The sequence below is a fragment of the Epinephelus moara genome, chromosome 12, assembly GCF_006386435.1.
Source record: "Epinephelus moara isolate mb chromosome 12, YSFRI_EMoa_1.0, whole genome shotgun sequence".
Classification (NCBI taxonomy): Eukaryota; Metazoa; Chordata; class Actinopteri; order Perciformes; family Serranidae; genus Epinephelus; species Epinephelus moara.
The window spans coordinates 23,780,944-23,796,121 of NC_065517.1; the positions used below are offsets into that span (position 1 = coordinate 23,780,944).

The 15,178-nt window shown below is 41.7% G+C and overlaps 1 protein-coding gene across 2 annotated transcripts in view; it reads right to left on the reverse strand.

The window, feature by feature from the left end:
• The window catches only part of LOC126398948 (protein eva-1 homolog A), a 110,739-nt gene that overhangs the window by 6,723 nt on the left and 88,838 nt on the right, over window positions 1–15,178 (reverse strand). For both annotated transcript variants that reach the window (XM_050058613.1, XM_050058614.1), the window contains one exon: window positions 1,498–1,632. In XM_050058613.1, coding sequence (XP_049914570.1) covers window positions 1,498–1,632 — 135 coding nt within the window. The remainder of the gene's footprint in view (window positions 1–1,497; window positions 1,633–15,178) is intronic.

Below are 15,178 nucleotides of genomic sequence, written 5' to 3' on the forward strand. Positions count from 1 at the left end.
CTATTTACCTAAAATCCTTATCGCAGAGCAAGTGTGTAGGCCTATCGTCCGTGGGACAGATGTAAAACTCTGGGTAGCCCTGCACTATCATGATCAACTTTTCCATATTCATCTGACTGAAGATTTACAGAAGAAGGGAAAGATATCTGTCGGCTGTGATTTGTTGTTCCTCTTCACATGCGTTTCAAAAGTTGAACTCAGTGAAAACATTCATTGAAACAATGACTTTGAGGGCACAAAAAACGCCACATGTACGGCCCCAGGACATTTTTCTGAAATTTTGTAATAAATAACGCATGAATTCTTGAGTTATGGCTGAAAATATGTTTTGTGAGGTCAGTGACCTTTGACCTCCGACCATAAAAATGTAATCAATTCATCCTTTAGTCCTGGTGGACGTTTGTGCCAAAACTGAGCAAATTTCCTGAAGGCTTTCTTGAGATATTGTGTTCATGGAAATTGGACGGACAGACGGATGGACGCAAGGACAAACAAAGACAGGACAGGGGCATAAAAGAAACCCTTAAATACAAATATAAAGAAAATGATGAAAGTTGAGTGAAAAGAGAAGGAGATAATCAAGATTTTAAGGTAAAGATATAAGTGGTATCACTTTTTTCTCACTCTCAGTAAGAAAGTGAGTGAGTGTATTTACCAAAATGGTGGACTATCCCTTTAAGAAGAATGTTGTGAAACTGTGAAAGCTGTTTAGTGAACTGCTGGTCAAGCAGAAAGATCAAATCTGTTTCTTTACGCCGATCCCCAGCCAGTTAAAAATAAACAAAGAGAACTGAGAAGACCAGGATACCTATATTTACAGTTCAATGTTTCGTGTTCCTCCTTTATCTTTCATCAGAGATGGAAACAGGTTTTTCTAGATGAGCTTCAAGTGAAGCGTTTCAGCCCGGTGAGAGGAAGTAAAGCCATTCATGCGTCAGGAGCTGTCAGCCCCGCGGCACACATCTCCTGTCCGCTCCCTCTCTTAACTCCTCATTCATTCGTCTATCCTCCTAATCAGTACAGTGCCGGTAGCTGAGCGGAGTAATTAGTGTGCTGGACGCAGGCCACCATCTCTCATGAATAATGCTTTGTTTAAGTTTCCTTTCTCGCTGGCGTCTCCTTGTTTTCTTTCCACTCTTTCATTTCATTGTTCTTCGTCTGTCTTCTCCCTCTTTCTCTCGATGGGAGTTAGTGCACTGATTTGGACTGTGGTCACATCATTGGCTCTTCGTATATTTTTAAGAGCGATGATCATAAATGGTCTGGGCCGATGGATACATATGGAAACAGTTGAACCCCGTGTGACTTTACATATACATACATATATGCCCTGACTTGAGACCTGAATTACTGTTTCTCTTGATGCCTGGGAGGCCTTGGGACTGTTTAGTGTTAACTACTCTCCATGGGAGGCTGTGTGTGTGTGTGTGTGTGTGTGTGTGTGTGTGTGTGTGTGTGTGTGTGTGTGAAAAAACTTCTGTTTGTCGTTTTGCTCACCTGGAACACTGTCGGGGCTTTTGACTGAGCTCCCCTCTGGAGGGCTGTCTCCCACTATGTTGGGGTCATGGGCGCTGGGTGGAGGGGAGTACACCGGCGGTCTGGGTCCCTGCTCCTGGAGCAACTTCTTTGGGACTTCAAAGAGAAGGATAGAAGGAGCAAGGAGGGAAGATTGGGGATGGGGGAATCAAAGAAAGACACAGAGGATAATTAGATGGATTTGAAAAGCAGTCACTTCTATTTCAGTTCTGCACAGAGCCTAACCAATATCAATCAGGCAATATTATATAGCTATATTTGATAACCATAGATGTATCTGCACAAGTAGGGTTTCTCCAACCATGTTTGGCTCGACATATACAAGGTGCTGGCCCAAGCCCTCCTAATGTGTGCTCAATTTTTGTCTATCATAACTAAACATCCAGACGTTTGGAGGAGCCAAATTATTCGCAGAAGTCTCTTCCTCTCCAAAACAATCGGACCTGATGATTTCAACTTTTAAAAACACTGAATAAAGCAGTTTCACTTAAAACATCTGTGTTTTTATGATGCTGATTAGCTTGACATGGAGGGGCTGCTAAGATGGTGGGTGACGGGAAAACGCGAATGGCCTAATCGAAAGCCAGTGTTTGTCTGATCTGGCTTTCCAGCTCTTCCATGGTGACCCTGAGGCGTTCCCAGGCCAGATGAGATGATATGTAATCCCTCCAGTGTGTTCTGGGTCTGCCCCGGGGCCTCCTACCAGTGGGACGTGCCCGGAACACCTCCAATGGGAGTTGCCCAGGAGGATCCTGATCAAATGCCCGAACCACCTCAACTGACCCCTTTCGGCGCGAAGGAGCAGCGGCTCTACTCCGAGCTCCCTTTGGATGTCTAAGCTCCTTACCCTATCTCTAAGGCTTAGCCCAGCCACCCCACGGAGGAAACTCATTTCGGCCGCTTGTATCCGCAATCTCATTCTTTTGGTCACTACCCAGAGCTCATGACCATAGGTGAGGTTTGGGACGTAGATGGACCAGTAAATTGAAAGCCTTGACTTCTGGCTCAGCTCTCTTGTCACCATGACTGTCCGGCGCAGCGCCTGCATCACTGCAGAAGCCGCACCAAACTGCATCAATCTCACGCACCATTCTACCCTTACTCATGAACAAGACCCTGAGATATTTGAACCCCTTCGCTTGAGGCAGTAACTCTCTCCCAACCCGGAGGGGGCCATCCACCTTTTTCCGGCAGAGAACCATGGCCTCAGATTTATTAGATTTAGTTGTTCTTGTTTTTAGGTAATAATACACTTAAGAAAATATACTTGTTCTATTATATTCTATTTCTGCCATATATCCTCCTAAAGCCTACACACTCGACCTTTAACCTAGAATAGAGAGAAGAGAGTGAAAACTCATTGTTATGGTGGAGCAAGGGGCTAGAAATGAGACAGCATTGTGGCCGTGATTCACACACTCCTCCTGATCTTGCACTCTGATTCCCGAAAGTTATGCTGCCCCCCTCCTCCTCCTCCTCGCTCCTTCACATCCCCCCAACCTCACAGTGTCCTGTGAGTCAGGGAGTCTGCACTCTTTCCCCACAGACTCAAACCCACAGTGCAGCGGGCTATACATTCCTGCCCGCTCACATGTGGTTTCGCAGGCCGGGCCACGCTCCGGTCACCGTGTTTGTCTGCCCCGTCAGATCAGCGGTGATATACAACTCCACAGATGACTTTCTGTCCAGCTGTCTGTCCGTCTGCCAGTCTTACGTTTTTACTGCTCCACTCGGACAAACAAATAGGCAGTGAGGAATAATTAGCTGCCTGGTTTTGCTGACATCAGTAACACTAATAGTGAAACGGCGACATGTGATTTTGAGTAAAAATGGACCATTTGTTTAAAGGCCGATAAATAAACACGCTGATCAAATTTCCAGAGACGGGCTTTGGCCGTGCTCCAAGAGTCAATCAAAGAGCAGGAAGGAGTGGAGCAGACCTCACAAAGCTCCCCTCTGCTGGATGCTGCTTAGGCCCTGGACACATTACAAGAGTTTTCCAATTGTAGGCGATGATGAAAAGGCTGAGCAGGGACATTTAGCGACTGACATTTACTGTACAGATTTTTTCTGACACACAGTATTTTGCCTTTATTATACAGTTGATGTTGGAGATTGACAGGATATATTGTTAAGCGGGCACTTTGGCCAGGGCACTTGCACACACACGACAAGGCACACACATAATAACAGCCATCTTTGGGCAGTATAAATAGAAAGATGGGGACAAGATGGATGTTTGTGGTACACCTGCACATACGCTCCTAAAACGTGATCTTCGTATGTGGCTAGCTCGCTGTGTTCATGAGAAATAACGACAAAGGTTGATGCAACTCTACAAGTTATTATAAACACTTACCATTCAGTCTGATTATCATGCTACCTAAGCACCACTGCATCTTATAGGATGTGTTTTTCGTTTTATTTTGATACTAAAGGGATGAACTTGCAGCAGTTGTAGACAAGCTAACACAGAAATGCACATTTCTTTTTGTAATGAGCTGTTTACTCCACTGAGAGGGTTGGAATTAATAGCTTTGTTATTCTTTAAAAATGATGCAAATGCAGGTGCAGGAAAGTTTAAGTACTGAATAAATGACTTGGCTGTTGGTAGTTGTAGTTCTTCAGCCAATAAAAACTGACAAGATGCCAATGTCAATAAAAATGTTAAAGGAACACTTCACATGAAAAATGACCATTTGTAAATCAATTATTCATCCCGTGTTACATCGAATTTTGGGAAGAAAACTTTGTTTTTCTTGCGTGCCTCTAGGGTAAACTGAGAATCCAAAAGGGTGAACATTCATCATGAATTGAAGTAAATAGGGTCCACATTTAACAACAGCAAAACTATACCAAAACATCCATTTACAAACTCTCACACAACTCCTGCAGTATAATCCAAGTCAAATTTATCCAGTTGTATGTGTGGTACTTCCCAAACCAAAAGCCCTTTCCAAACTTATCTATGCTCTCTTCAAAGCCAGACTCCATTGACAAAAACAGTAATTTTACCTCACTGAACACAGGAGCTGCTGGTCAACCTCTGCCTTAATCAGTTAGTTTGTTGGTGTTTTTGTGTGACCTTGGTGTTTTAAAGGGTTAGTTTGGATTCAGCAAAGTCACACAATAACACAAACAAACTAAGTGATCGAGGCAGAGGTAGACCAGCAGCTCCTGTGTACCACACAAGGTAAAATTGCTGTTTTTGTCAATGGAGTCTGGCTATGAAGAGGGCATAGATAAGTTTCAGTTATAGTTTAGTTATCCATCAGAAAGCATTTAGGTTCTTCGTTCACTGTGGAGGCATGCAAGAAAAACAAAGTTTTCTTCAGGAATTCAACGTAACAGAGGGGTAAATAACTGATACACAAATGGTCATTTGGGGGACACGTTTACACCAGGGGCCATATTCACAAACATTCTGAGAATACTCTTAGAGCTCCTAACTTAGCCTGAATTTTTTTTAGTAAGGAGTCCTAGCTTAGGAGTGATTTAGGAAAGTTCTCAGAGCAACTCTGAGCAAGGACAGGACAGAGACTTTTACCTGAGTGAGGAGGTGTGGTTGACCCCGTTGCTACGTAGGTATGATGCATCCTTTTAACAGATGTGACTGGTTGTCACAGACGTGCCCTTTTGTGAGCCTGCGAGGTGTGGACACCCAGTGGACATGAAATGAACTGCTAAGTGTCGTCATTGTTAGTGTGATCACTCTGCTGATGGAAGGTTGAGACAGTCATAACTCATCACTCCAGTTCTTCAAATATCTTAGTGTTGTGATCATTTTATTTCTGGTGTTATAGCACCAATGTGTTGGGTGGGAAATGTGTGTCTATCCCTAATGAGATCAACCACACATATTAACCCTGCAGGATCTAATGTGTAGCATTTCATTTATTCACTGTCACCCAGTGTCAAGTCTTTGTCTTTCCGCCATTTTCTCCTCTTCTTAAGAAACTCTTAAACCTCTTCCTCCTCCTTCTTCCATCTTAACTTTAAGGGGAAATTCTAAGAAAACGAATACAAATTTTCTTAGAATTTCGTCACTAGGAGCAACTCTTAGCACCAGGAAGCTTTGTGAATACGGCCCCAGTAGATTAGAGAAGTAAGTATAGAAGTATTAAAGAAGTAATGAATGAATGAACCCCAAGCAAAACATGTTTGATTTAAACGGGCCTGCATGAAGGAGATGTGAGTCCTTTAATCACGCACAATCACAGCTGCATCTATACAGTGCAACTACTGTGACTCTGCACGCTCTAATTGCTCCACTGGGTTCAAAGTTGAGTAATAGGTTTCTTACTTACAACACTGACTTACTAAAATATTTCTTTCACTGCAGTGCAGCCAATGAGAACAGTAACTGATTAACTTCTTTCAGAAAGAGCCTTCACAGTCACACCCTAGAACTCTGTAATTCATTTCGCCATACATAACCATATCATCTGAGAGCGCTTTATGAAGCAATGCACATGTGAGAGGAGGAAGTTCTTGATGCTATCTCACTGAGAGTCATTCAACAAAGCTGGCTGACTGAAACTCACAGACTTCAAACAGCTTCGGTGAATCTGGTTCCTGGCTTTGCTTTTCTACTTGAGCAAAAGGATATCGGACTAATAGAAGTAGTGAATGATTTCTGGTCTTTGCTTTAAGCTGCTTAGACGGGTTCACCGTGCTGCTGTAGGTGAACTCATATGGTGTGAGCTGCCAGCTGTAGAAAGGAATACTCTTACATTTAAATACCTTTCTGTAATTGCATCATCTCATGTGGCGCACCGCACCAATCTGTCAGCTAAATAGGTTAAAAGACAAGAATCTGAAACCTTATTTTATCCAGGTCTGGTTGGCACAAACTAAATAAACAAAGTCCCTCACATGTGGAGGTGAAATATGTGAAGAAACGACGAAACGGGATTCGACCTGGCAGTTCCCCCCTGTCCTTCCTCATCAGCCTGACACACTAATCATGGGTCTTAAAACTCCCCCACTGCCACGCTGCCACCATCCCCACGCCACGCCCTGATTACAGCCTTCTGATTGGACCTAATTGGCTGCACATGTGGCCCAGGGTCACAGCTGAGAGACGCCACGATGTGACACACACACACTCTCGCTCACACACATCTTTCACGCAATTAAGTGACATATAGTTGAGATACACTCGTGCATGCACACTTAGTTCACACAGATAACACATACGGATGCATTGTCCGGCATATGTGCACACACACGCAGTCCAACACACTTGTTTAACATGAGAATATCTATCCTTCCAAACATTTCCCATGTTTTTCTATGGGCTTACTTTGTTGGCAGAAGCTGGTACATTATAGTAAATTGACTGCTGCTTGTCTAAAAATAATTGTCAAAAAGCTAAAACCTCTCGAAGCAAACGGCCACAAACCACACTTGAGGAGCCAGGCAGTAAAAACTGAAGCAGTAAAAGAGAGAAAGAGGAGTGCGAGGGAGAGAAACCGAGGACATAAATCACACTCTACAGCCTGCATTATAATGACATGGTCACATAAACGCATGGCAAATGAGTCTTAATATAACTGCACTAAACGGGACTCGTGCCAGCGCCGTACCTCTCAGAGCCCTGGACCGCCACGGGGAGCGAAGATACGAGGCGGGAAAGAGTGCCCATAACAATGGGCTGTGTTTACACTGGCAGAGCCTGGCTTTGTTTTCACTGGGCTCTGCAGGCCAGAGAGTGTGTATGTGCGTGTGTGCATGTCTGTGTGTGTCTGTTTGTGGGCCATGTGCTGACCGATGCAGAACACAGTTGGGACAAAGCCCCATAAGCCAGAGGGGATATAATGAAATATTAAACCATGCTAAATCTGAGATGAGATCAGACCTGGGCCAACATTTTAGGCCATTCTTTAATGCTCGGTCTGCTTTAGCTCTCCGAGATTTTGGCCCCAATAAAGACAGCTTAATCTACACTATGACTTTTCTGTGATGCACTCGAAGCTTAAGTCTTAATGTGGTGACACTCCTCACTCTATCCATGGGTGAAGCAAGAGCTGTGGGCAACTAGAGCCAGCTCTGACTTAGATTTACTGTATATTCAGAAAGCTGCACACACAGAAAGAGGTTGGTTCCTTGGTGGTTCTTCGATGTGGGTTGAGGTGTTATATAGCAACACAAACAACTTCTAAAGCCACTCTGTGGTTCTTTAGAGGTTCTACACCGACTGTTTCCCCAGTAAACTTACTTATTACCTAAACAGAAGAACCACTAGAGAACCTTTTCAGATCCTGTATGGTTCCTTAGAGTTCTCTACTGATTCTTTTCCCAATACACTAAACTTAACTACACCGATGAAAAAGTAGAGAACCTTTTAAACCACTATTAGTTTCTTTAGAGGTTCTTAACTGGCTCTTTCCCCAGTAAGCTAAACTTAAGCCAAAGAACCGGTAGAGAACATTTTAAGCCCCCATATGGCTCTTTAGAGTTATCTACTGGTTCTTTTCTCTTTTAAACTACACTTAACTAAGCCGAAGAACCAGTAGAGAACCTTTTATGCCACTCTAATGTTCTTTAGAGGATCTTTACCGGCTCTTTCCCCTGTAAACTAAACTTAACTAAGCCAAAGAACCACTAGAGAATATTTTAAGCCAATCTATGATACTTTAGTGGTTCTGTAGTGGCTCTTTAACCACTAAACTGGGCTTAACTAAGCCACAGAACCAGTAGAGAACCTTTTAAGCTCCATTATGGATCTTTAGAGTTCTCTACTGATTCTTTCCCCTGTAAACTAAACTTAACTATGCTGAAGAACCAGTAGAGGAAATTTTAAGCCCCCAGATGGTTCTTTAGAGGTTCTTAACTGGCTCTTTCCCCAGTAAGCTAAACTTAAGCCAAAAAAGCCAGAAGAGAACATTTTAAGCCCAAAATGGCTCTTTAGAGTTCTCTACTGTTTCTTTTCTCTTTTAAACTAAACTGAATTAAGGCGAAGAAACATTTTAACCCACTCAAATATTTTGTAAAGGTTCTTTACTGTCTTTTTCCCTCGTAATCTAAACTTATTAACTAAACCAAAGAACCTTTTACGCTTCCGCATGGTTCTCAAGAGTTCTACTGAGTCTTTCCCCAGTAAACTAAACTTAACTAAGCCAAAGAACCACTAGATAATCTTTTAGGCCATTCTGTGGTTCTTTAGAGTCTTGTACTGATTATTTTCCCAGTTGACTCTTTCCAGAGTAAACTAAACTAAAATTATTAACTAAATCGTAGAACCACTAAAGAACCATTAAGCCCATCTATGCTTCTTTAGAGTCCTGTAGTGATTCTTTTCCCAGTAAACTAAACCTAACTAATCCAAAGAACCACTAGAGAACACTTTAAGCTCCAGTATGGTTCTTTAGAGTTCTCTACAGATTCTTCCCCCAGTACACTAAACATAACTATGCTGAGGAACCAGTAGAGAACCTTCTAAGTCCCTGTATTGTTCTTTACAGGTTCTCTACCTGTTCTTCAGCTTAGTTTAGTCCAGTTTACTGGGTATAGAGTGAAAACACTATATTAAACAGCCTACAAACAGTGTATTTCCAGAGGATAACACAGTGGTTTTAACTGGCTCTCAAACTCTTTGCCCCCTTGTGTACAGAAATATTTCAAGAATTGAAAGGGTGATATATTGTATTTCTCTGTGAGCATTTGATACAGGATTTTATACCTTTGAGTCAAAATGTCATTTTAAAGCATATTAATTTGTCCGTGGTATTATCTGGCATCATTCAGGGGCCCCGAGGCTCAAAAATCAAAACAACAATATAGTGCTATATGGCATCTTTAATGGCTCTATATAGAAAAATAAAAAAATGACTACTTTTGGGTACTGTTTAGCACCATTTTTGAGTGCAGTAAAAGCAGGGGAAAGTGTGTGAGAAAACGTAAAATACAGTGTGCACAACACACACTTTTTACAAGAGACAGAAATAATTTGCAGCTACACATAGTATGGAGAGTTTTTGTTCCAAATCAGATTAGAAAAACAGCTCAGTTATGCAGTGAATAACTTAAGTGCTTAGATGACAAAATGCATAACACTATGGGTAATAATTTTCCCTTAAGGGGATATATAGCATTTAGAGGGGGAGGGAAGGGTGCATTGAAACAATGTGCTGGCATGTGTGTGCATGTGTATAAGAAGTCTGAGCAAAAGCGTCTGTTTTCAATCAGCATACAGCCAGTGCCTACTTAATCTACAACATTAAAGTGCTGTCTGAGACCCAGCGTTCACGTGATGCACACAGACACAAAGACAATGCCTCCAAAACTCAAATCAATGTTTATAGACACTCTTAGACTCACAGAATGTATTCTGTTGTAGCTCTTCCTCCGGCTTCTCACTCAGACACCACACAGACAGGCATGCAGACATCTGCACGCTCACATTCAAGAGCCCATACACCCACACCCACACCCACACCCACACACACACACACACACACACACACAACCATTTTTCACTGAGCTAATGGCATTCCTGCAGAACAACATGCAAGGTGAATAGGGCAGGAGCTGAAGGTGTTGAGATTGCATTCCTCGTCTCTCTCCCTTCTCCTTTTTTTTTTCACCAACCCCCAGCGTAACACTAACAGTATCCAGCTGACAGCAGCTGATTGGTCCCCAGTGTGTGTGAATGTTAGTGCACATTTGACAGCCTAACATGCAACTTACAGATTAAACAGTGCATTGTTTAGATGAGGAAGGCACAGTATAAGGATGTGAGTGTGTGAGTGAGATGCAAACCTCCCTGTCATGAGCCAATCTGAGGTGTTACTGTCATGTTTTTCTTCCCACAAATGAACGCACTGCCCTGACCTCACTCTGAAAATGAATTGCTGCATGAATGTATCTAAATGCAAGTGTGCTTGCATGACTGAGAGCATGCGTGTCATAGGACATGATTACACACTCATTCTCGGCTTGTGTATACAAAGTAGACCTGGTAACATGACCTCTATCAAGGGACTGGTGGTCTGAGCTGTGGGCTTTTCCTGGTTCTGCTGCAGTTTTTATGTCACTGTGGGCAATCTAACCTCCTCTACTACTCTATTAGGTTTTCTTGTAAGTGTGTGTGTATGTGTGTGTGTGTAGTAGAGAGTTACAACATACACTGGACTGTGGTAACCTTAAAGGAGGCTTAAAGGAGCATACTGGTGGTTTGAAAGATTTAGTCCATTGACTATAAACTACATCTAATTTACATGACTGTCGACAATTTCTCAAAGCATGCCATAATTTAACATTTAATTCCCACCTTCAAGGCAGCAGCCACTGATTTACATTCATTTTTCTAAACGGTGCACAAGACAGTCATATAATTTTCTTTGGTGGAATAGTGCCGCCATAAAATTATGAAGGCTGGGATGCATATTTCAATCAGTGGGAGCATCTTAAGGCTCAGGCACACCAAACCGACATCAAAGAAGAGTGGCGACGAAGGCCGACTGTTGTGTTTCCTAAAGTCGCCTGCATCCTGGCCAAAAAGTTGCACTTGAACACATCGCACAGACCACAGTCAGTGCCCAACTAGCATGTATGTTCTGCATCTACATGAGAGGAAATAGCTCTCCATACCAGCAAGCAGCTGTAGTGTGTATTCGTCATTTAAAAACCGGAAGACCATCAGGAAAGGCTGAAGATGCTAGTTAGCCTGTACGCTAACAAAACCACCAAATGCTGAAAGAACAAAGGGTATTTACAGTGCACCAGCAAAATATAAGACACATAATAATGAACTGTTTCTGCCAAAGGGACCGATGGCGAAAAAGAATCTTACCTAATAAACAAGTTTGTTTTAAAGTCTCTTGACTTTAGCTATTTGTTTACTTTCCTCACTTTCGTGTCTCTTCTCATGCAGTGACCTGAACTGCCACTCAGAGTGATTTCATTCACCAATAGGCTCTGCCATCTCCAGTGCTTATTCAACATGCTAAATTGGCTGAAAGAAAGCCCCCAACAGCCGACTAGTGCCAACGATGTGAGTTAACCACAAAAACTAGGACAACAGATGCTCAACGATCGCCCAACATTGTCAATTAAATGTTAGAACAGACACAGAACATTTATTCATTCATTTGCATAACCACTTATCCTGTTGGGGGTTGCGGAGCCTATCACACACATTCACACCTACGGCCAATTTAGAGTCACCAATTAACCTGCATGTCTTTGGACTGTGGGAGGAAGCCGGAGTACCCGGAGAAACCCCACGCTGACATGGGGAACATGTAAAAGGCTCCCCCACCCCGGGGTTTGAACCAAGAACACTCTTCCTGTGAGGCGACAATGCTAACCACCTCACCACTGTGCTACAGGCACGGAACATATGCCTCATATTTGAACATGCATGTGGAAATCAGAAGGTTAAAATGACAAACTGAGTATGTTGCCTTTGAACGTCTATAGACAAACAAGGAATATGAGTTGGGAACGTTACTACTAGGCAAACTGCCATCAATGTGTCCTTAAGTAAGTCCCTTAATCCGCCCCAAAAGCACTTCTGCAGCTCATCTAAGGCCACTGTTGGAAAACTGGCTATGCTAGAAAGTTCACTCCAGTGATTGTTTGTATCTGTATGAGTAAGAAGTAGGCACAGCTCAGAAAACCTTTACAAAACGTTATGAGAATCAAGCCTCAAATCCTGGAGATCCAGGAAAAGTTCAGCTTTGTCTTTTGGCTCAGATGCATGAATGCTTAATCAAATCAGCGGTCTCAAGTTATCCAGTCAGCGCAGATTGTGCAGGCTAGAAAAGCCCTTAGTTGGCAGGAGCTTCTTGTGACAAGATCTGCCTGCTAAAGAGGCATGTGTTCTTTAATATAATACAGGTACAATCTACTACAAGACATAGCTGGATGGTGACACAATCTAAAAGCATCCAGAGCGTGGTTGGAGAAGAGTAAATTCCACAATGGTGAGAGTGGAACAGCTCAACCCCCCATCCTGCCTCGCCGAGCCCCCTGCCCTACATTCAGAATTTTTTCCCCATTTACTTTAATGGATAACACACATCCCTCCGCTGTGAGACACCCACAAATGCAAATGTATGCACACACACACACACACATGCGGATGCCACAGCACGGGCTCTGAACATAATCACTCTCACTTCACCACAACCATCAGTAAGGCTCCAAAATCCCAGCTGTTTTGGCTATTTAAACACAGCTCACACACCGCACGCGGGCACGCGCACACAGTTGGCGTCATTAACATGGATGCAGAGACAGGAATAGATGCTCTGTTGACAGCACGGGGTCATAACAATCATTGAGAAAATCACTCACTTGTGGAGCTCCCCGCCGCCTCAGACCCCACACACACAAGACTCCCACTGATGTCGTCAATACTGATAAAATCCACAACCTCAGTTTGAAATATGCACAGAGAGGAGGTGCTGAGCATGATAATCACTTCATACATATACACATCCATTCTCGCCTAGAGTTTTATCATCAGTGAATCAAACCTAAACATCTGGCACTTCTGTTTGCCTGTACTGATCTTATCAGTTTGTATAAGGGCTGGGCGATCTGGCCTGTAAATGAAATTGCTTGTATAATTTTGGGCTATATTGCGATACATGATATATATATTTCAATATTTAGAAATCTTCTCTAAACTCCTGTAGACTATTAAAATACAAACTACTACATAAATTACTGTTACAATTGAGTTAAACAAAGCACTCGGTTCTCGGTTCCTCATGTGCCCTCCTTTTCTTTGTTTTGCACTATGCTTTTGCACCTTGTTGTTTTATATTGTCCTTGTGTTCTGTTTATGTCTTTGCACTTACATGTATGTACTTCTTTTCTTTGGTTTTAAATGTAAAGCGTCTTTGAGAGCTGTAAAAGCGCTGTATAAATAAAATATATTATTATTATTATTATTATTATTATTTCACTGTTACAATTAAGTTGAATCAAGTACTGTTACAACAACGTTTAAAAAAAGTACTGTTATAACAAAGTTAAATACAGTACTGTTATAACTTTTTAAAAAAGTACTGTTATAACAAAGTTAAATACAGTACTGTTACAATAAAATTAAATCAAGTACTGTTATAAAAAAGTTTATTAATGTATTGTTACAACGTTTAAAAAAAGTACTGTTATAACAAAGTTAAATACAGTACTGTTATAACTTTTAAAAAAAGTACTGTTATAACAAAGTTAAATACAGTACTGTTACAATAAAATTAAATCAAGTACTGTTATAAAAAAGTTTATTAACGTATTGTTACAATAAAGTTAAATAAAGTACTGTTATAACAAAGTTTAATAAAGTACTGTCATAATAAAGTTAGATAAAGTACTCTTATAATAAATTTAAATAAAGTATTGTTATAATAAAATAAATCAAAGCGTAACGACTGTTGCTTTTATTTTGAAAGGCCTGGCTTGTCTCGGACCAAAGAGTTGATGTTTTGTTGTGAACTTGAAGCTTCCGTTCAACAGTTGTATGTTAGGAGAGTTAAACTGATAGCTCAGCGCCGTTAAATGTGAGGATTTATTCATTGTGCGTGGGAAACAAACTAACTAAATTAACTCTTTAGTTAATAATATTTGCGAGTCACACTGGTGCTCCATGGTCACAAAATGGGACTAAATAGTTGCAGTCTGGAGCCCTGCAGATACAGAAACACACACTGCCTCTCACACACTATTGCCCATAGGAGAGTGGTCTGGATGGGCAGTGGATTGCATGTTTGTGACTTTTTTTTTTTCTTTTAGTGTCTGTGAGAGGCAACAGCTGACACTCGATGTTCAATATACAGTCATTTTATAAATTCTGAGTGGAACAAGCTGCGATACATTGAGAACAATTGACATATCACCCACCCCTCCTTTGTATGGATTTGTCTGATTCCAATGGACTAAATGATTTTAATAATTAATTTAAAAAATACATAAAAACTGTGTAAAACTAGATTTGAAAAATGACATAGAACATCAAAAGACTTTTAAAATGAAATTTGCAGCACAAACTCTCTGCAGTTTAACAAAACTTAATTTACTACACTGTTGGATTCTGGTGCATAGTCATCACCTCATTTGGGCTTTTTCCTCTTTTTTCCATAACTTTCTATTACTGGAAAAAATTCCTGAGCTGTGTTTTTACTAAATGATATTGTGTACTGTGGACTTCCTGTGCTTCCTTTAAAAAAGTCTAGGTATTACCATGTGAAAATCAGCAGTTTTAGATTCAGTAAAACTCCCAGCTATACAAGCTATAAACCTTAAACATAATATACATGTATTTTCAAAGTTAACTGTCCATAGCTCGATCTGACCTCTGACCCCACCAGACTGGAGCTGCCTCACTGAATGCCGCCCTCAGATAGCTCTAATGTTTGTATTTCCACGTCTTTATCGGCTGGACGTGGGAGAGGAGGGCACACTGTTGAAGTCAGCACTGCCTCATCATTATCTGATGTTCCACTGGGTCAACAAGGTTGTGACCAACGCTGAATCATCAAACCACGCTGCCCGCCTAAACTCACTCCTTCATATCAGAGTCGTGAGGTAATGGGATGCTGAGTCCTGATTGGGCCAGAGAGCTGCTGAGGTCGTCAAATGACGAGAGATTGTCATTTGTTGTCGCTGATATGGAACAGAGGAAGGA